Below are 21,439 nucleotides of genomic sequence, written 5' to 3'. Positions count from 1 at the left end.
TTCACTTCCTGCTTCCAAATTGTTAATGTATATGGTGAAAAGTTGTGGTCCCAGCACTGATCCCTGAGGCACACCACCCAACATCGGCTGCCATCCTGAAACAGACCTCTTTATCCCCACTCTCTGCCTTCGGCCAGTCAGCCAATCCTCTATCCATGCCTGGATCTTACCCTTAACACCATGGGTCTTAACTTATTTCGCAGTCTCCGACTCAGCACCATGTCAGAAGGCCTTCTGGAAATCTAAATAAATCACGTCCACTGGTTCTCCTTTATCGAACTTCCTTTTACCCCCCTCAAAGAACTTTAAAACTTAGTGTGGGATTTACTCACTGACAGAGCATGTGAGTGTGGGATTTGTATCTGTGAATGGATGAGAACATATCTGAGTTTATGATTCATTCTGTATCTGGGTCTCATTGTGTGTCTGTCCAAAGGTGGTGCATGTGACTGCATGTAGTAATAATTCTCTTCTTGGTGGTATTAGTTTTATTTTTGTTTGTATCCCTCTCCTCCACAATATCAGTGTGTTCATTTTATTCTGCATCTGTCAGTCTCTGTTCCTGTATTTCAGTGCATGTGCTGCAGAACGGCAGTGGAATCACACACTGACTCTGTTTGACTGTTCTTCCTTTGTGCTTGATAAGCAATTGATAAAATACTCAATGTATAGCGTATTTTCTACCTATCCCCTTAAATTTAATCAACATTTTTCCTTCTGACAGGCAAAGAGTTGAAACCAGCAGAATAAGTAGAGAGATTCTTTCACACAAGGAGAATTGCAGCCAGCTCCTCACACAGAGTAAGTGTCACTCACACACCCAGCAGAGATGGCCAAGAGGTTCACTTGCTGGAGTTCTGTTCCATTGTGCTCTGCAAGCACAGGCCCCAAGCACAATATTGCTGTTGGTTTATGGTTCAGTCGTCTGGTTGGTGAGGGTTTTGACTAAATTGGCAGCGGGTTTGACATCAGCATATAGAAGTAGCAGAAAGGAATAAGGGCAGAAAGGAGGGAGAGTGATGGATAATACTGGAGAAGGAGCAGACTAAGAAGCACTGAAGCATTGAAGTTAGTCCTCTTCCAATTTAGAATGTCTACTTGAGATTGTTCCTTGCTAATGTCAAGCTTGTGATCCAATGATCACTGGATAAAAACACAGACACTTGATTCATGTGGCCAACCTTGGCCCACCCCATTCCCCAGCACCAGATCCAGCAATGCTTTGTTCAGAGTTTCTTGAGAATACTCTGGTCCAAGAAATTCTCTTGAACATATTTCAAAAATTCCCAGACAGATGAATGTATGAATTAGGAGCAGGCGTCGGTCACTTGGCCCCTTGAGCCTGCTCCACCATTCAATATGATCATGACTGGTCTGATTGTAACTTCAAACCCACATCCTTACCTATCCCCGATAATCTTTCACCTCCTTGCTTCCTCATAGAACCAGGGAGCCGGGTTCAATTCCAACCTTGGGTGACTGTCTGGAATTTGCACATTCTCCCTGTGTCAACATTTGTTCCTTTGGGTGCTTTTTCTGAGTGGCAGTCAGTGACGAGTGGGGTTCTGCAGGGATCAGTGCTCGGACCCCAACTGTTCACATTATATATTAATCATTTCGAAGAGGGAACTGAATGTATTGTCTCCAAATTTGCAGATGATACAAAGTTGGGTGGGAGGGTAAGCTGTGAGGAGGATGCAGAGTTACTTCAGTGTGATTTGGACAAGCTGAGTGCATGGGCATCGCATGTCAGATGCAGTATAATGTGGATAAATGTGAGGTTATCCGTTTTGGTAGAAGGAATCGGAAAAAAGATTATTATACATGAATGGTTGTAAATTTAGAGAGGTGGATATTCAATGAGAGGTTGGAGTCCTCATGCATCAGTTGCTGAAAGTAAGAGCGCAGGTACAGCAGGCAGTAAAGATGACAAATGGTATGTTGACCTTAATAGCGAGAGGATTTGAGTACAGAGATAGGGATGTTTTGCTGCAATTGTGTAGGGCGTTGGTGAGGCCACACCTGGAGTATTGTGTGCACTTTTGGTGTCCTTATCTGAGGAAGGATGTCCTTGCTATAGAGAGAGTACAATTGAAGTTTACTTGGCTGATTCATGGACTGGCAGATCTGTCATATGATGAGAGACTTAATCGCTTAGGATTCAGAGAGACTAAGTTGGCTGGAAAGAATGTTCTAAATGGTGGGGGAGTCCAGAACTAGGGGTCTTGGTTGAGGATAAGGGGTGAAGCTTTTAGAACTTAGGTGAGGAGAAATTTCCTCACCCAGAGGGTGGTGAATGTGCAGAATTCACGACCACAGAATGTAGTTGAGGCCAAAACGTTGTCTGGTTTCAAGAAGAAATTAGATATAGCTCTTGGGTTCAAAGGGATCAAGGGATAGGGCGGGGGGGGGGGGGGGGGGGGGGAGAGTGGGGATCAGGATATTGAATTCAATGATCAGAATGAATTGTGGAGCAGGCTCGATGGGCTGAATGGCCTACTCCTCCTTCTGATTTCTATGTTTCTACGCTCCAGTTTCCTCACACATTCCAAAGATGTGCAGGTTAGGTGGATTGACCATGCTAACTTGCTTCTTTGTGTCCCAAGATGTGTAGGTTAGGGGGATTAGCAGGGTAAATGCATGGGGTTACAGGTTTGCAGCAAGGAGTGGGCCTCAGAAAGATGCTCTGTTGGAAAATTGGTGCAAACCCGAGGGGCCAAATGGCCTTTGTCGACACTGTAGGTATTCTATGATTTTCTATCCACCTCTGCAATCAAAATATTGAAAGACTTTGCTTGCTTTGCCTTTTGAGGAAGGGAGTTCCATCGACACACAACCCTCTGAGAGAAAATAATCTCGCCTCATCTGTGCCTTAAATGGATGACCGTTTATTTTTAAACTGTGACCCCTCATTCTAGATTCTCCCACAAGAGGAAATATGCTCTCCACATCCATCCTGTCAAGACCACTCAGATCTGAAAAGTTTCAATCCAGTCGACACTTACTCTTCGAACCTCTCGCATGCAAATTTATCCCCTCCAACATTTCCTCACGAGACAACCCGCTCCTTCCTGGTATTAATACCGTAAACCTTCTCTGAACTGTTTCAAGCACATCTACATATTTAGCTGAAGCTAAACGAAGCACGTTATTTATTGGGAAAATTATTATATATTATCTTTATTTGTTCTAGCAAGAAGTCTCACAATACTGGGTTAACGTCCATCTGGTTTTTTTGGTGGCATGAGCTTTCAGAGCGCTGCTCCTTGTTAGAGTGTAACAGGGGACAACTTTGATTGGATGTAATGTGACCAATGGGAACAAGATGTAAGGGTCAGCTGACCCAACAAAGCATGGAACCAATCAGAGTGATGTAATAGTCAGCTGATGAGCTGATTCACTATAAATAAGAATCTGTGTCAAATTGTGGGGAGCTTGGAGTGGCCCAGGGTGGGGCCCCAAGTTTGGAGTAATGATGTTTCTTTATTAAACCCGTTCTTTGATTTATAAGATTGAGTAAGTTTTGTTGTATTTTCACTCGCTGCATTTTGAAGAGTTCCTTCTGAAGAAACACTCCTTCCTCAGGTGAGTGGAGAGTTGGATTCACAAACAGGGCATATATAGAAACATGTCTATCTATGGCCTGTTTGTGAACCCAATTCTCCACTCACCTGAGGAAGGAGAAGTGCTCCGAAAGCTCGTGCTACCAAATAAACCTGTTCGACTTGAAACTGGTGTTGTGAGACTTCTTACCGTGCCCACCCCAGTCCAATGCCGGCATCACGACATCTGATTTGTTCTAGTATAAGGTGTAAATTTTACATTGAAGACACGTCAGGTGAAGACAGCTGAGTGGAATGTGTGGTTTGTCTCATGTGGGGAGTCTTGGATGCTGCCATTGTCTTGAATGACCACATGTGCAGGAAGTGTTCCCAGCTGCAGAAACTAGAGCTCCAGGTTTCGGACCTTGAGGAGCAGCTGGAGAGACTGTGATGCATTTGAGAGGCTGAGAGTTATGTGGACAGCACATTTAGAGAGATGGTCACAGCACAGCTCAAGGTACTAGAGGAGAGAAGGAAATGGGTGACCACTGAGCAGTCCAGGAAGAACAGGCATGTGGAGGGATCTTGAGCAGACTAAACCTCTCTAAATGCTCATATATCCTGTCCCTCAGGATTTTCTCCATCAGTTTACTAACCACTGAGGTTAGACTCACCGGTCGGTAATTACCTGGGCTATCCCTATTCCCCTTCTTGAAAATAGGAACCACATCCGCAGTCCTCCAATCCTCCGGCACCTCTCCCGTCTCCATCGACGACGCAAAGATCATCGCCAGAGGCTCTGCAATCTCTTCCCTTGCCTCCCACAGTAACCTGGGGTACATCCCATCCGGACCCAGCGACTTATCTATCTTGATGCCTGTACCTACCCCGCAGCACCCGAAACCTGTGTCCTCTCATAGCAGACATTTCCACCCGATCTATGCCTCTCAACATCTTATACACCTCTATTAGGTCTCTTCTCATCCTTTGTCTCTCCAAGGAGAAAAGACCGAGCTCCCTCAGCCTATCCTCATAAGGCATGCCACTCAATCCAGGCAACATCCTTGTAAATCTCCTCTGCACCCTTTCAATCTTTTCCACATCCTTCCTATCGTGAGGCGACCAGAACTGAGCACAGTACTCCAAGTGGGGTCTGACGAGGGTCTTATAAAGCTGCATCATTATCCCCGGACTCTTAAACTCAATCCCTCAATTGATGAAGGCCAGCACACCATACGCCTTCTTAACCACCTCCTCCACCTGCGGGGCCGATTTCGGAGTCCTATGGACCCGGACCCCAAGGTCCTTCAGACCCTCTACAGTACTAAGAGTCTTTCCCTCTATATTGTACTGCTGCCCGGGGAACTGGCCAAGCACGCCGTGTCGGAAGGGACAAAGGCGGTGACCAAGTACACCAGCTCCAAGTAAAACTCCCCATGGACTGAAAAACACCCCAAACACAACGGCTCTTTTAAGAGCCACCCACAATCTCCCTGCAAAAGCTGTATCATCCATTTAGTTTCAATTAATCTTTCACTCTGAAGCGTCTCGAACAATCTAATTGTTGTTTTACTGTTGATCAATGATAGGTACTGAGTAATGCAAGTTGATCGCCCAGCGTCTGATTGATAATGTTTCATTAATTAATTAATTGGTTTCCGACCGCCTCTGCACTTAGATCTCAGAGGCCCATTTCGACCCGTTTCCCCGACTTTAGAGAGAGAGAGAGAGCGAATGGAGCAAATGTGTCAGCTTCCAATTCTGTTCCAGTTTGGTCTTAATAATCGATCAGTTTATTCCCTCTCCGCCCCGGTTGTTGCAGGAACCTCCGTCTCGGCACTGGTCAATTTACACCGAAAATGTTCACTCCCCTCTTGATTCTCACGAATATGGAGAACATCCCGTCCGTTTACAGAACGATGTCAATGAGACTTTCTGGCGGCGAGTTCGAGTTTTAAAAAGGGCCGAGATTAACCCCGAATGGATCCAGGATTCTAAAAGCAAATCTGCAACTTGGGATAAAATGTGAAATGGTGCAAACACCGACTGATGTTTTAAACACTTTGTTGTTAGACAGTTAATTATTGAGAGTTTATTTGAAATGTATTTCTTGTTTTATAAATACATCTGCGAACTTTTCAAAAATGAATCGTGAAAATTTTGTTATTTTCGACTTATTTTCCGAAAAACCCAGGCTGAAAATCAGAAACTGCCAGATACAGGTTAACTATAGACTGGGGAAGGAGAGAAAGGGAGATTCTTACATTACTCAAAATTAATTAACCATTACCTATTCGTATAATTTCCGAAACTCTTGTTCTTTTCCGCTTTGGCGGCTTTTACAGTTTGAAATGAAATCGGTTGGAATCTGAGATTTTGGCGCCGTTATTTTCCGCCCTCACTCCGTGGGCTCTCCGGATTGGTGAGTTAAGCAGATTTCTGATTGGTCATATGAACAAGATGCTGAGAGGCAGCAACAAAGTGACCAATCAGCAATGTCCGCACCTCCATTCCTCCCGGAGCTATAAGAGAAGCGAAAGGGAGTGGATTTCAGCATTCTTTGTGAAAGTGTTTGTGAGATTGTGTAAATGTCTGGAAGAGGAAAGAGCGGCGGGAAAGCTCGGGCCAAGGCCAAGTCTCGCTCCTCCCGGGCTGGACTGCAGTTCCCGGTGGGCCGTGTTCACAGGCACCTGAGAAAGGGCAACTATGCTGAGCGTGTGGGTGCCGGAGCCCCGGTCTATCTGGCTGCTGTGCTCGAGTATCTGACCGCTGAAATCCTGGAGTTGGCCGGGAACGCGGCCCGGGACAACAAGAAGACCCGCATCATCCCCAGACACCTGCAGCTGGCCGTCCGCAACGACGAGGAGCTCAACAAGCTGCTGGGAGGAGTGACCATCGCTCAGGGCGGGGTGCTGCCCAATATCCAGGCCGTGCTGCTGCCCAAGAAAACTTCTGCGGCCTCGTCCAAGAGCAAGTGAAGCGGCCATTCTTTAATCTGATAACCCCAAAGGCTCTTTTCAGAGCCACTCACTTTTTCTGGAAAAGGGCGATCTATTGTCTGTCCCTCAGATGCTGCGGTGCTATTCACAGGCCAGCTGTTTCCCGCTTTGTTTTATCAATCCGTAGTTCCCCCTGTGTGCGATAGTAAATAGACCCCATCAGTCTCGCAGCAGATACAGAGGAATTCATCAGGCGAATACACCATCCACATTACGACAGTATTGTCACAGGCAGTATTTTAATGCATGCAAGTTGCTGCTTTTTATTAATAGTTAATATCTGGAACCCAGGTTCTGATTTCAGTTGTTAATCAATAATTTCATCATTTGCGCCATTTTTTGTGCAGCAAATAACCATCTGTGCAAACTCAGACTTTATTCCATTCTGATAAAGATTGTCCCTTTTCTCTCAAGACCATACAGATTTAACACATAAGCTCACAGGATCAGTGAAAGGGCTGCTTCCTGGCAGCAGGGAGTCAGAGATGGTGTTCTTGTCACGGTGGATTGATCTGTTTCTGATTTGTTTACTGATGTTTTGTCAAAGTCCAACAGGTTTATTTGGCAGCACAAGCTTTCGGAGACTCAGGCTCCTTCAGGTGAGTGAGGAGATGGGTTCACAAACAGGGCATATACAGGCACAAACTCAGTTTACAAGATAATGGTTAGAATGCGAGTCTTTACAGGTAATCAAGTCTTAAAATTACAGACAGTGTAAGTGGAGAGAGGGCCAAGCACTGGTTGAAGAGGTGTGTATTGTCTCCAGCCAGGACAGTTATTGATATTTTGCGCAGACAAGTTGTGGGGGTTACAGATAGTGTGACATGATCCCAAGGTCCCGGTTGAGGCCGTACTCATGTGTGCGGAACTTGGCTATCAGTTTCTGCTCCGTGATTCTGCATTGTCATGTGTCGTGAAGGCCACCTTGGAGAACGCTTACTCGAAGATCAGAGGCTGAATGCCCATGACTGCTGAACTGTACCCCGACAGGAAGGAAGCACTCCTGCCTGGCGATTGTTGAGTGGTGTTCATTCATCCGTTGTCATAGCGTCTGCATAGTCTTTTCAATGTGCCATGCCTTGGGACATCCTTTCCTGCAGCGTATCAGGTCGACAACATTGGCCGACTCGCAAGAATATGTACCATGTGCGTAGTGGATGGTGTTCTCACGTGAGATGGTGGCATCAGTGTCAATGATGCGGCACATTTACAGAGGTTGCTGTGGCAGGGTTGTGTGGTGTTGTGGTCAATGTTCTCCTGAATGCTGGGTAATTTGCTGCAGACAATGGTCTGTTTGAGGTTATGCGGTTGTTTGAAGGCGAGAAGTGGGGGTGTGGGGATGGCCTTGGCGAGATGTTCGTCTTCATACTTGACATGTTGAAGGCTCCGGAGAAGGTGTCGTAGCTTCTCCGCTCCGGGGAAGTACTGGACAATGAAGGGTACTCTGTCTATCGTGTCCTGTGTTTGTCTTCTGTGGCACATCGGAACTGTCGACCGATGAGTCGAGCACCATATCCTGTTCTTATGAGGGCATCTTTCAGCGTCTGTAGGTGTCTGTTGCAACACTCCTCATCTGAGCAGATCCTGTGTATACAGAGGGCTTGTCCACAGAGGACGGCTTCTTTAACGTGGATAGGATGGAAGCTGGAGAAGTGGAGCATCATGAGGTTATCCATGAGCTTGCGGTACAGTGAAGTGCTGAGGTGACCGTCCTTGATGGAGATGTGTATGTCCAAGAATGCAACCAATTCCTGACACACAGACATCTTATTAGTTCAACGGTCTCAGAGAGCAGAAATAGTTGCAGACACATTTTCAATCCATCAATCAAACAGAGCAGGAGAGACAGACATTTTTGTCCATGTGACTCTAAATATCCTACCAGGATATTTCTGGTGGCTATGTACCTGGCTGGCACCTTATTCATCTCAACTTTGAAAGTCTCAATTTTTCATCCACTGTTTTATCCTCGCAATTTGCCTCATTTGCCACATTTTGCCAATTCACGTAACTTTTCTGTTTCCTTTTGTAGCCTCCTTACGTACACTTTGCAATAAATTTCTTGTCAATCTTTATGCTGTCAGCAAATTTAACAACCGTATCTTCAGTCCCTTCATCAAAGTCATTTTTATAAATTGTAAAAAGTTGTGGCCCTGGTACAGATACACCATTCGACATATCCTGCCACCCAGAAAAAGATGTGGAGATGCTGGCGTTGGACTGGGGTAAACAGAGGAAGAAGTCTGACAACACCAGGTTAAAGTCCAACAGGTTTATTTGGTAGCAAAAGCCACCAGCTTTCGGAACAGGCTGCCCCTTCGTCGTCGAACAGCTGTCAGGGTAACAGCCTGTAGTTCCCTGTTTTCTCTCTCCATCTCTTTTTGAATAAAGGTGTTACACTTTCTATATTTCATTCTAATGGAACATTCTCTGAACAATGAGAAGTCTCACATCACCAGGTTAAAGTCCAATAGGTTTATTTGGTAGCACAAGGTTTACTTTGTAGTAAAATAAACCTGTTGGACATTAACCTGGTGTTGTGAGACTTCTTATTGTGCTTACCACCCCCCCCCCCCTCCCCCCCCGCCCCACCCCCAGTCCAATGCCGGCATCTCCACATCACATTCTCTGAAGCCAGGGAATTTTGCAAAATTAAAACAAATGCATTAGCTATCTCATTAGCCACTGATTTCATGTCCTGAGTGTGAAGCCCATTCGGACGCAGGGATTTGTCAGCCTCCAGATCCGACAATTTGCTCAATACCACTTTCTCTGGTGATTGCAATTTTCCTGAGTTCCTCCCACCCTTCCATTTGCTGATTTCCAGCTATTTTTGGGATGTTACTTGTGTCCTCTATAGTGAACACAAATGAAAACTACCTGTTCAATTCATTTGTCAATATCCTATTTTCCATTATCAATTCCCCAGATGCACTTTCGATAGAACCAATGCTCACTTTAACTCTTTTATTGTTTAAATACCTACAGAAACTCTGACTATCCACCTTCATGTTACTGGCTGCTTGTCATCTTCAGCTTGTTAATTTCCTGATAAACTCAGCTTTAACAATTGTTTGTGGACAATTCAACATTCCCACCATCCTCTATCAAGAAGCTTTCCCTGAAATTAAATAAGGGGATCAGGGATTATGGGGAAAAGGCAGAACAATGGGGATGAGAAAAATATCAGCTATGCTTCATTGGCAGAGCAGACTCAAACGGCCGAGTGGCCTAATTCTTATATCTTATATTCTTATGTCTTATGGTCTAAATTATCCCTGAAATGTCTCATCTCATTTTACGGTGAGGTTCCCCCATTCAGAGCTAACAGTTTATCTCTCTGCACCCTATCAAATCATTCATTGTAAACATCTCACTCACATCACCACTTAATCTTCCATGTTCAGGTTATTACAGGACTAGTCTTTGCAATCTGTCCTCATCATTTGAGTCTGGCATCACTGGTGAAATTCTGCTGCTCCCACTCCAAGGCCAATCTAACCTTCCTGGGATGAACACAGTGATCTAAATGGGGTCTGAACAGAGTTTTCTGCAACTGTAACACAAATTCCAATCCTTCATAGACTATTAGCTTTATTACTTTACCTACCAGTTAATGATGTTTGTACACTGGTGAGGTGATGGCCGAGTGGTATTATCACTATGCTATTAATCCAGAAACTCAGCTAATGTTCTGGGGACCCGGGTTCGAATCCTGCCACAGCAGTTGATGGAATTTAAATTTGATGAAAAAATATCTGGAATTAAGAATCTACTGATGACCGTGAAGCTATTGTCGATTGTCAGAAAATCCTATCTGAACATAGAACATAGAAAGCCACAGCACAAACAGGCCCTTCGGCCCACAAGTTGCGCTGATCATATCCCTACCTCTAGGCCTATCTATAGCCCGCAATCCCATTAAATCCCATGTACTCATCCAGAAGTCTCTTAAAAGACCCCAACGAGTTTGCCTCCACCACCACCGACGTCAGCCAATTCCACTCACCCACCACCCTCTGAGTGAAAAACTTACCCCTGACATCTCCTCTGTACCTACCCCCCAGCACCTTAAACCTGTGTCCTCTCGTAGCAACCATTTCAGCCCTTGGAAATAGCCTCTGAGAGTCTACCCTATCCAGACCTCTCAACATCTTGTAAACCTCTATCAGGTCACCTCTCATCCTTCGTCTCTCCAGGGAGAAGAGACCAAGCTCCCTCAACCTATCCTCATAAGGCATGCCCCCCAATCCAGGCAACATCCTTGTAAATCTCCTCTGCACCCTTTCAATGGCTTCAACATCTTTCCTGTAATGAGGTGACCAGAACTGCGCGCAGTACTCCAAGTGGGGTCTAACCAGGGTCCTATAAAGCTGCAGCATTATCTCCCGACTCCTAAACTCAATCCCTCGATTAATGAAGGCTAGTACGCCGTACGCCTTCTTGACCGCATCCTCCACCTGCAAGGCCGATTTAAGAGTCCTATGGACCCGGACCCCAAGGTCCTTCTGATCCTCTACACTGCTAAGAATGGTACCCTTCATATTATACTGCTGCTTCATCCCATTGGATCTGCCAAAATGGATCACTACACACTTATCCGGGTTGAAGTCCATCTGCCACTTCTCCGCCCAGTCTTGCATTCTATCTATGTCTCGCTGCAACTTCTGACATCCCTCCAAACTATCCACAACACCACCTACCTTGGTGTCGTCAGCAAACTTACCAACCCATCCCTCCACTTCCTCATCCAGGTCATTTATGAAAATGACAAACAGCAAGGGTCCTATCTGGTTCACTTTAGGGAGGAAATCTGCCGTCCTTACCCGGTATGGCCTTCATGTGACTCCAGAGCCACAGCACTGTGGTTGACTCAACTGTCCTCTGAACAAGGGCAACTCAGGATGTGCATTAAATGCTGGCCAGCGATGCCCATGTCCCACAAATGAATTTTTAAAAAACACGGCCCTCTGTTCGTCTACAGTTTCCTGCATCTCGCCACAAACATAACCACTCTGCTCTATTACATCACAAGGACGTTTCAAACTAAATGTGTTCCCAAGGATAATCCGTTTCTGCCCCATCACTATGAACTTTTCTCGTTGTTCTTTCAGCCGGTGTAAATCCAGAGAATGGAAGGGATGGAGGGAAAAATCTTTCCCGAATCCTATTTGATCATCATTCCAATAACATTTGGGTGAGGAAATCTAATCGTCAGTCTCTGTGAAAAGCTGTATCCGGCACCTTCCTATTCGATGGTTAGAATGCAAAATGGAATAACTTCCACTGCTGTTTGTGTCTCCTGTCCTGTAAACCAAACATTAACCCAGAATTCACTCAGCTGCCTTCGCTTTGTGCTGAAAGCTGTTATTATTCTGTTATTTTCACAGCCCCTAAATGACCTCATTCGCGGCTGTTTTTCGCGGTAACGGTCCCTTCTCTCAATTCCTGAAATGTTCATTGATTCATCATTTTATTAACAGTAATTCCCCGCAGGGTAACAGTCCGGAGTGGGATTATTACAGAGCGGAATAAGGACAGTGTGAGGACTCGATCCGGCTCCCTGTTTTCAGTGAAGGACACTGGGTTCTGATTGAAGACTAAACGGAGTGTTTTCCTTCTGGGAATGCTGTGAACAGGGATTGATTCCCGCCCGGGACAGTTAGAAAGCGATAGGAGAATGAAGCACATTGATAGAAAATGTTAAAGCCGCGCCTCCGATTGGTAACGGGAAGAGCTGAATAAAAGCAAATCAATAGAAGCGATTTGAAATCTCTGACTGAGGGCGACATTGATTTGAATTCGCTCCTTTCCCACAATGAAATTGGCGGGCTTTTGGAAATGGACAAATTCTCTGCTTCTGCCGGTTGTTGTGGGGAAATCCCGTCCTCTTCTGTTTCCAGTGAGCTGATTGGTGAAGAATATAGGCAAATTAGGTGAATAGAGCAGCGGCCAATCAGAGGAGCTGTCAGTTTATAAGAACAGTCAATGCTGGAGAAATTGCTGATTCTTTGTGAAAGTGTTTGTGAGATTGTGCAAATGTCTGGAAGAGGAAAGGGCGGCGGGAAAGCTCGGGCCAAGGCCAAGTCTCGCTCCTCCCGGGCTGGACTGCAGTTCCCGGTGGGCCGTGTTCACAGGCTCCTGAGAAAGGGCAACTATGCTGAGCGTGTGGGTGCCGGAGCCCCGGTCTATCTGGCTGCTGTGCTCGAGTATCTGACCGCTGAAATCCTGGAGCTGGCCGGGAACGCGGCCCGGGACAACAAGAAGACCCGCATCATCCCCAGACACCTGCAGCTGGCCGTCCGCAACGACGAGGAGCTCAACAAGCTGCTGGGAGGGGTGACCATCGCTCAGGGCGGGGTGCTGCCCAATATCCAGGCCGTGCTGCTGCCCAAGAAAAGCAGCGCTGGGGCCGCGAAGAGCAAGTGAAGCGACCATTCTTTAATCTGATAACCCAAAGGCTCTTTTCAGAGCCACTCACTTTATCTGAAAAAGGGCGAGCTGGTGTCTATCGGTCAGTTTCTGCACTGCTATTCACAGCACAGCTGTTTCCCGCTTTGTTCTATCAATCCGTACGATTGACACATACAGTATTTTAATACAAGTTGCTGCTGTTTATCGGGGAAACCATCCCAGTGAACTGAAATGATCCTATTTCCAATATAATTGCTTTAAAATGTGATAGTCTGCGAGGACATTCATCTGCAACCCATCGGTTTTCAGAGCCAGTCATTGTATCTGGAAAAGTGTTAATTATTGTCTATGCGAATGTGCAAGCGTTTCTGCAATGGTTATATCGGTGTGAGTGGGTTACTGTTTGAGATGCTTCCTGACTGTTGAAAATTGCGTCACTCACGCTGCGACTCGAAACATGAGGACAGTGGATTTGGGGAATTATTCCTCGGAAACTGAAATTATCGCAGGTTTAATAAAACCACTTTAAAATTAAACTGCAGGAGAATTGTTAACGGCATCGTTTTTACTCCCTCCCCCCCATCTCTCCTCCCCCCCCCCCCCCCCCCCCATCTCTCCTCCCCCCCCCCCCCATCTCTCCTCCCCCCCCCCCCCATCTCTCCTCCACCCCCCCCCATCTCTCCTCCACCCCCCCCAATCTCTCCTCCCCCCCCCCCCCCCATCTCTCCTCCCCCCCCCCCCCCCATCTCTCCTCCCCCCCCCCATCTCTCCTCCCCCCCATCTCTCCTCCTAACCATCAAAGGTTTGGAGATATGAGTGACCTCAATGCAACGGAGAGTTAATTATAACATTAAGAGGTTTCAGTATTGGAGTCCTGGGAATATTCTGTCCTGGGAATTGAAACACGAGAATAGTTAACAGGAGATCGCAGCTCTTTCATTTGCCGATTTGGTGGTTCTTAAAAGAGCCGTTGTTGTACTTGGTGCTGAGGTCGGGTTTAGGCGCGTTCCCCGCGGATGCGGCGGGCCAGCTGGATGTCTTTGGGCATGATGGTGACTCGCTTGGCGTGGATGGCGCACAGGTTGGTGTCCTCAAAGAGCCCCACCAGGTAAGCCTCGCTGGCCTCCTGCAGGGCCATGACGGCCGAGCTCTGGAAGCGCAGGTCTGTCTTGAAGTCCTGAGCGATCTCTCGCACCAGGCGCTGGAAGGGCAGTTTGCGGATCAGCAGCTCGGTGGATTTCTGGTAGCGGCGGATCTCCCTCAGAGCCACAGTGCCGGGTCTGTAGCGATGAGGCTTCTTCACTCCGCCCGTGGCTGGAGCGCTCTTCCGGGCAGCTTTGGTAGCCAGCTGTTTGCGAGGAGCTTTCCCTCCGGTCGATTTGCGCGCTGTCTGCTTGGTCCTGGCCATTTTCTGAGCGGATTCAGCACAATCTGAGACACAAACTGTTAATACAGAGTCTGCGCTGCATCCGCCTTTTTAAACTCTGTGAGGAACCGCCCCCAGCGGGAATTGGCCCAGGAAGTTTCAATCAAACTCTGACCAGCGAATTAATGTCTGTACCTCAGGTTCTGATTGGTTCAGTTGTTTTGTTAACCGCGCCTTTCAGAAATTGGGCCGTTTTCGATGCAGGAAATAGCCGTCTGTATAAAAGACTTTATCCCGTCCTTATTAAAATAAACATTACTCGAAATATTGAAGATTTGAAGTCTATCTCCCTGCACTTAGTGCTTTAGACCATTTCCCCGCTCTCTGGGCTGTTCATTCCCAGAATCTCCCGCTGTTCCACTCGATCCCTGTCCCTTTCCTCTCCAGCCCATTCAGATTTCCCCTCTCCTGTCGTTTGTAACATTCGCTGCCGTTTTCGGGGGCAAGGATCAGAAATCAGTCGCTTCTCTGTGTCTCCCTGAAGCCGGTGTGAAAGGGGTTGAGTCTGTTGTTTGTTACAGAGAGTGACTTCATATTTGTCCCGTTTGACATTACTGAATGGAGTCGTTTGCTGCCCGTGGCGGACAAATGTTCACAAATGAAACCTCTTTGTAAAATAATCTTAGAGCAGAATATTAATTGAGAATCTATTTTTAATAAGTTAAGAATTTGTCTCAATTCCCTTTCCCGCGCTGAAATTGGCGGCATTTCCCCCAATTCAAAATTTCTGCTGGTTGACAGTTGAAGCCAATGATTGGCTCAATGTTCACATTCGATGCTCTGCGATTGGTTCAGAGCTGCGAATGCGGAGAGGATGGCCAATCAGAAGCAGGCTGGGGTTGGAGCGGCTCAAACTGCGGGAATTGCGGGTTTGTGAATGACTGAGCGGAAACTGATCAGTTTCACAAAGCGTCAGTTTCAGTGCAGGAAACAACCGTCTGGGGCAAATAGCATCACAACTGGGACTGGTTCCAGTGAACGATTCACCGGCTGCTGCTACTAAACTCCGCTATTCCAGAGAAAGCTTTTATAAACTCTATCCAAACACTGAGTGATTAAACAGGAGTGATGTGGCGTTTCACTGAGGGCACATGTCAACTGGGGACTGCTTAGACAATCCACTTAAAAATTTCAAAAACAATTCCCATCGCCGCTCCAAATGAAATGTTAAATTCGGTGATTCCCGCACTGTAACCTAAACAAAACAAACATGCATCTCAAACACTGAACAGGCTGTCCCAGCTGCCGTTCCCAGGTCACTGCTCTCTCTGTGAAGCGGTGAGTGGCTCTTAAAAGAGCCTTTGTGTGTTCGGGAGAAAGGATCGAGTTGTTCAGCCGCCGAATCCGTAGAGAGTGCGGCCCTGGCGTTTCAGAGCGTACACCACATCCATGGCAGTGACCGTCTTGCGCTTGGCGTGTTCAGTGTAAGTGACCGCATCCCTGATCACATTCTCCAGGAAAACCTTCAGCACCCCGCGAGTCTCCTCATAGATCAAACCCGAGATCCGCTTGACACCGCCACGGCGAGCCAGGCGGCGGATTGCTGGCTTGGTGATGCCCTGGATATTATCACGAAGCACTTTGCGGTGCCGCTTTGCGCCGCCTTTACCCAGTCCTTTGCCCCCTTTCCCTCTGCCAGACATGATGATTCTTCACTCAGATCTCTGCATAATATGAGAGGAAATCTTTCAGGCTCCTTTTATACAGCCCGCCCCGACCTGACTGAGAAAGGCGGAGTGAGAGCAGAGAGGGGAGGAGACAGAGTGAAGATTAAACACAGAGCGGGAGGGAGGAGAGAGCCGGACTGACACACACACAGAGAACGGCCCCTGATCTTTCAGCTCCACCTCCAGTTTCTGCAACCGCCAATTTCAACCCGTTTATTAACAATGGAAGCGAAACACAGCTCCCCACACAAACCCTTCCAGAGCCGCCCTTCACACACAAGAGTTTCCACAAACCTGGAGCTTTGAAATATGGAATCAAAACAGAAAATGCTGCAAATAATCAGCAGCTCCGGCAGCTTTTGTGAAGAGGGAGAGTTAACGAGTCGGTTCGTGACTTTTTGCTTTTGTGTTTAAAACCTGGCCCCGTTATGATTCCCAGTCAGTAATATTCCGACTTAAACACAGCAAGAATCGAGGAAGAATCTCCCTCAGGAACATCCTCACCCACATCCGCTTCCAGCTGTTTACAAATACCTTACTGCAGCTGTTTGGGGAAATCTCCTGTGTTAAAATTGAAGTTGGAAAGCGGTATTTAGCCGCCAGTGTTACTGTCTCACACTGAATCTACCAGACATCTTTATTATGAGAGAAAGTGGCGATTGAACAAATGTGAAATTCAAATGAAATTCAGCCTCTGCTGTGTTTTGCTTTAGTCTGAATTTGCAATGATCTCTATTGAGAATGAGCCGGGCCGCGGGACAGGAATAATTTTCTTGCGGGATCAGCTCTTTCCTGAGAGATGTGGGTGGCTCTGAGAAGAGCCTTTGGGTTCAGAGGTTTACAATTTGCTCAGGTTGTTTCACTTCTTTCCTGGCGCTTTCTTCGCTTTTGCTGCTTTCACTTTGGGTTTGGCCTTGGATTTAGTCACTTTTTTGACAGACTTTCCGCCCGTCACCTTCTTCACAGGAGACTTTTTCTTCAGGGCTGCTTTCTTCACCGCCTTTTTTGGAGTTGCCGCCTTCTTGCTGCTTGTTTTCTTCACTGTTGATTTCTTCACTGGAGTTTTCTTTGCTGCGGGTTTCTTTGTTGTCACCTTCTTGGCCGCTGTTTTCTTTACTAAAGATTTCTTGGCTGTTGGTGTCTTCACCTTCTTTCCCATTTTCCCCGGGCTTTCCTTCTTAGCGAGTTTGAAGGAGCCGGAGGCGCCCTGTCCCTTTATCTGCACCAGAGACCCTGTCTCCACCTTCCTCTTGATAGTTAACCTGATCTGGGAGACGCGCTTCCCCACATCCACTCCGCTGCCAGCCAAAGCTTTCTTTATCGCGGCCAGGGACATCCCCTTGCGATCGCTGCATCCCGCCACAACATTGAGGATCTGCTCGCCTAACTTGGGACCGGCTGCCGCAGGTCGGGGAGCCGCCTTCTTCTTCCTGGGAGACTTCACTTGAGCGGGAGCGGCTGGAGGAGCCGTTTCGGCGGCTGCAGTTTCAGTCATATCCGAGAGTGTGTGGAAAATCTGTGTGAGTCAGAACTGGATCCGAAATGAACCCAGTGGTGGCGGCACAGAGCAACTTAAAGGCAGAGAGCGGACGGAGCAGAGACAAGCTGCTGTCAGCTCCCGGCTCCTCCAACCTCTCTGTGTTTCTCGCTCCTCACAAACTGTCCCATTGCAATGAAATTCCGCCTCTCCAGAGATCCAGCTCACATCCTTCATGTCTCTGACACACGAATGTTTGCTGTTGAAAAGGTTTCACTCGAACTGAGGACTCAATTTTCCACTGAAACCCGTTTTAACTGCTGCACTGATCGCGCTCTCACGCGATAGCTGACATGTTCTCGACTTTGCCACTGAAATCTTCAATTTAGCGAAACAATTGCTTTGAAATCTCACTTTGGGGCTCAGCAGCGGGTTTAGCGGGAATCTTTGATTGAAAAATTGTTTTATTTTACACAAGAGAGACTCGGAGATCTCATGATCAGAACAGACACACAAACACAGTTGGATTAGTCTGACCCGCCCGCTCCTTTCATACACTCTCTCTTCCACAATATTCACATCTACACATTCACAGGACAAAACTTTCACCAATTGTAAGGTCCCAGGACGGAATTTCTCCTCCTTCCGGCCTTTGCTCCGGATTCCAGGGGGTTAGTTAGTTTTTCACCTCAGTAACTGTTAAACACTCTGAGGCCCGCTCCCCACAGATTGTCTTTGAATTCATTCATGGAATGTGAGTGTCGCTGTCTGGGTCAGCATTGATTGCCCATCCCTAATTGCCCTTGGGAAGGTGGTGATGAGCTGCCTTCTGGAACCGCTGCAGTCCATGTGGTGTAGGACCACATCTGTTAACCAGATTTCTCGGCCAGAGCCAATCATATCTGTTTTTTCCTTCCAGTTATTACAGTGATTGCTGAGATCACTGTGTTTGTTTACGATGAAAATACAAATTATCTGCTCTTGGAGTCTCTAGATTTCCTGTTTTATTTGTTTCTCCTGCACTGACAGGGAACAATAAATCACAACCTCAACAACCAGTGACAGCCAGTTAAATAATCATCCCCCACTCGCTGATAATGGAGTTTCTGACAGTGGCAGACAGTTCCTGACCATCCTCCGATTGGACCTGGAGGGAACCAGATTCATTGTCAGAGCTGGACTTTCTCACTGAGGGAGTGGCACAGTCAGGTGAACGATGGAGGTGGAGTGGTGACTGGGAGAGCGTTTGACCAAACGTCAGTTCCTGACCATCACAGTGGTGATTTATTTAATTCGCTATCGCATGTCACAACAGTAGGTGGGCACTCCGAAAATAAAATTCACTAAACATTTCTAATGGAAAATCAAGCTTCAATTTGCTTTCAGTTGTTTAAATGAAAGGACAGGCCTCAAAATTAAACAATGAGTTCCCAGTCAGAAACAACAGTAAAAAGATAAATTGAACTGTCCAGAAAAACGAGACAAGCCAAGTTCAGTTTCCAAACTGTGCTGTGGACACACCTGGTGCGGAATGAAATCAGCAACTCAGGTAGTTCCGTAATGATAACTGATTAAAATAACGATTCCTTGAGCAGAGTGAGCGATGGTGGTATAGTGGTGAGCATAGCTGCCTTCCAAGCAGTTGACCCGGGTTCGATTCCCGGCCATCGCATCCATAATTTGTTTTAGAACCTTATCCGCGAATATTATTTTAAACCGAGTGGACAAAAACAGGGCGAACGCAACATTTGACAATAGTGAATTAAAATAGACGTATCAGTTTTTATTTTTTTCTATTCGGACGTAATTCGTTTCTCATGAAAAAATATTGAAATCGGAAAACAAGTCTCTGACATCAAATGAGTTCTCCGTTCGTGACAAAGATACAAAGTAACGGTAGAGGAACACATTTCAGCTCACACACTGTGCTCTGCACAATCCCGGTACTTGATAGAAGTTAATATGAACATTACTGAGGTTACATTATTTACAGAAATGCGCAGCTGTGATGGCCGAGTGGTTAAGGCGTTGGACTTGAAATCCAATGGGGTTTCCCCGCGCAGGTTCGAGCCCCGCTCGCAGCGGTTGTGATTGTGAAGTGTTTACTTCCGCTATTTCAGACAACCCAAAAAAACCTGCTGATTTTTTGGTGTGAAGTATTTCGATCGCCATCATGCTTTCAGCTGCATGGTTCCGGGCCGGGTGCAGGAAGGTGAGCTTGGAAAGGGGGGCCTCGGGCTGGCATGGACAAGATCGGCCAAATGGGTTCCGAGTCAGAGAGGTTTACAGCATACAGGCCCTTCGGCCCAACTTGTCCATGCCGCCCTTTTTTTAAACCACTCAGCTAATCCCATTTGCCTGCATTTGGCCCATATCCCTGCGTTTGGCCCATATCCCTCTTTACCCATCTTACCCATGTAACTGTCGAAATGCATTTTAAAAGACAAAATTGTACCCACCTACTACCTCTGGCAGCTTGTTCCAGACACTCACCACCCTCTGTGTAAAAAAAATGTCCCTCTGGACACTTTTGTATCTCTCCCCTCTCACCTTAAACCTGTGCACTCGAGCTTTCGACTCCCCAACCTTTGGGAAAAGATATTAAGTATTCTAGCTGATCTGTGTCCCTCATTATTTTATAGATCTCTATAAGATCACCCCTCAGCCTCCTACGTCCAGAGAAAAAGATCCCAGTCTATCCAGCCTCACCTTAAAACTCAAACCATCAAGTCCCGGTAGCATCCTAGTAAATCTTTTCTGCATGCTCTCTCGTTTAATGATATCCTTTCTATAATAGTGACTAGGACTGTACACAGTATTCCAAGTGTGGCCTTACCAATGACTTGTACGACTTCAACAGGACGTCCCAACTCCTGTATTCAATGTTCTGACCGATGAAACCAAGCATGCCAAATGCCTTCTCCACTACTCTGTCCACATGTGACTCCACTTTCAATGTGCTTTGAACATGTACCCCGAGATCTCTTTGTTCTGCATCTCTCCCCAATGCTCTGCCATTAACTTGGTAAGTCTGCCCTGGTTCAATCTACCAAAATGCATCACCTTGCATTTGTCTGAATTAAACTCCGTCTGTCATTCGTCAGCCCACTGGCCCAATTGATCAAGATCCCTTTACAATTGGAGATAACTTTCCTCACTGTCCACGATGCCACCAATCTTGGTGTCATCTGCACACTTACTAACCATGCCTCCTATATTCTCATCCAAATCATTAAAATAAATGACAAATAACAGTGGACCCAGCACTGATGTGAGGCACACCGCTGGTCACTGGACTCCAGTTTGAAAAACAACCCACTACAACCACCCTCTGGTTTCTGTCAAGAAGCCAATTTTGTATTCATTCAGATACCTCACCCTGGATCCCGTGAGATTTAACCTTATGCAACAACCTATCTTGCGGTACCTTGTTAAGGTACCGCATGGTACCCTTTGTTTCCCAAATGTATCAGTTAAGGGGATTAGCAGGATAAATATGTGGGGTGACTGAGACAGGTTCTGGGTGGGATGGTGTCTCAGAGTCGGTGCAGACTCAATGGGCCAAATGGCCTCCATCTGCACTGGAGGGATTCTATTGCAGTTCAGGCTGAGATAGACACATTTTGGTTTCTTCGGGAATCAAGGGAGTGAGGAGTAAACTGGAGTTGAACCCAAGATCTGAAACTCTAAAAAAAGCTGGTATGCCCACATCTGGAGACTGCACCCATACTTTGGAACCCACACTTTCAAAGAGATATTCAGCTGATAGAGAGAGTGCAATGATATGTAACCAGGAAAATGGAAAGCATGAGGGGAATACCCGATGAAGGATTAAGGATTCTTGAATTGCAATCTTTAGAGAAGGCTGATTTATGGTTTAGTTCAATATTATAAATTGATACATGGCCTTATTA

General features: G+C 46.6%; 5 protein-coding genes and 2 non-coding genes across 7 annotated transcripts; 4 read left to right on the top strand and 3 right to left on the bottom strand.

Annotated features, from left to right (window-relative positions):
- The first annotated feature begins 6,130 nt into the window (after positions 1-6,130).
- Positions 6,131-6,520, top strand: LOC144483603 (histone H2A-like). The gene has a single exon (XM_078202233.1). It carries the CDS (start codon positions 6,131-6,133, stop codon positions 6,518-6,520), a length of 390 nt encoding a protein of 129 aa, XP_078058359.1.
- Positions 6,521-12,580: 6,060 nt separating this feature from the next.
- Positions 12,581-13,099, top strand: LOC144483602 (histone H2A-like). Its single transcript, XM_078202232.1, has one exon. The coding sequence runs from the start codon at positions 12,581-12,583 to the stop codon at positions 12,968-12,970; it is 390 nt and encodes a 129-aa protein (XP_078058358.1). The 3' UTR covers positions 12,971-13,099.
- An 853-nt stretch (positions 13,100-13,952) lies between these two features.
- Positions 13,953-14,363, bottom strand: LOC144483571 (histone H3). Its single transcript, XM_078202202.1, has one exon. The coding sequence runs from the start codon at positions 14,361-14,363 to the stop codon at positions 13,953-13,955; it is 411 nt and encodes a 136-aa protein (XP_078058328.1).
- A 1,349-nt stretch (positions 14,364-15,712) lies between these two features.
- On the bottom strand, positions 15,713-16,024 carry LOC144483606 (histone H4). Its single transcript, XM_078202237.1, has one exon. It carries the CDS (start codon positions 16,022-16,024, stop codon positions 15,713-15,715), a length of 312 nt encoding a protein of 103 aa, XP_078058363.1.
- Positions 16,025-16,218: 194 nt separating this feature from the next.
- LOC144483569 (histone H1-like) lies at positions 16,219-17,543 on the bottom strand. The gene is made up of 2 exons (XM_078202201.1): positions 16,990-17,543; positions 16,219-16,348 (listed from the first exon to the last, which is right to left on the bottom strand). Exons 1-2 carry the CDS (start codon positions 17,541-17,543, stop codon positions 16,219-16,221), a joined length of 684 nt encoding a protein of 227 aa, XP_078058327.1.
- A 1,582-nt stretch (positions 17,544-19,125) lies between these two features.
- On the top strand, positions 19,126-19,197 carry trnag-ucc (transfer RNA glycine (anticodon UCC)). The gene has a single exon. It is a non-coding gene; the product is annotated as a tRNA-Gly (tRNA).
- Positions 19,198-19,527: 330 nt separating this feature from the next.
- Positions 19,528-19,609, top strand: trnas-uga (transfer RNA serine (anticodon UGA)). Its single transcript has one exon. It is a non-coding gene; the product is annotated as a tRNA-Ser (tRNA).
- The last annotated feature ends 1,830 nt before the right edge of the window (positions 19,610-21,439 follow it).

The sequence above is a fragment of the Mustelus asterias genome, unplaced genomic scaffold (assembly GCF_964213995.1).
Source record: "Mustelus asterias unplaced genomic scaffold, sMusAst1.hap1.1 HAP1_SCAFFOLD_76, whole genome shotgun sequence".
NCBI classification, from domain to species: Eukaryota; Metazoa; Chordata; class Chondrichthyes; order Carcharhiniformes; family Triakidae; genus Mustelus; species Mustelus asterias.
This window is presented reverse-complemented; position numbering and strand designations above follow the sequence as displayed.

Coding starts and splice junctions, on each gene's coding strand:
- LOC144483603 (XM_078202233.1), top strand. CDS start 6,131: ATGTCTGGAAGAGGAAAGAGCGGCGGGAAAGCTCGGGCCAAGGCCAAG.
- LOC144483602 (XM_078202232.1), top strand. CDS start 12,581: ATGTCTGGAAGAGGAAAGGGCGGCGGGAAAGCTCGGGCCAAGGCCAAG.
- LOC144483571 (XM_078202202.1), bottom strand. CDS start 14,363: ATGGCCAGGACCAAGCAGACAGCGCGCAAATCGACCGGAGGGAAAGCT.
- LOC144483606 (XM_078202237.1), bottom strand. CDS start 16,024: ATGTCTGGCAGAGGGAAAGGGGGCAAAGGACTGGGTAAAGGCGGCGCA.
- LOC144483569 (XM_078202201.1), bottom strand. CDS start 17,543: ATGACTGAAACTGCAGCCGCCGAAACGGCTCCTCCAGCCGCTCCCGCT. Junction 16,349..16,989: donor AAGAAGGTGACGGGCGGAAA/GTCTGTCAAAAA, acceptor CATATTTCAAAG/CTCCAGGTTTGTGGAAACTC.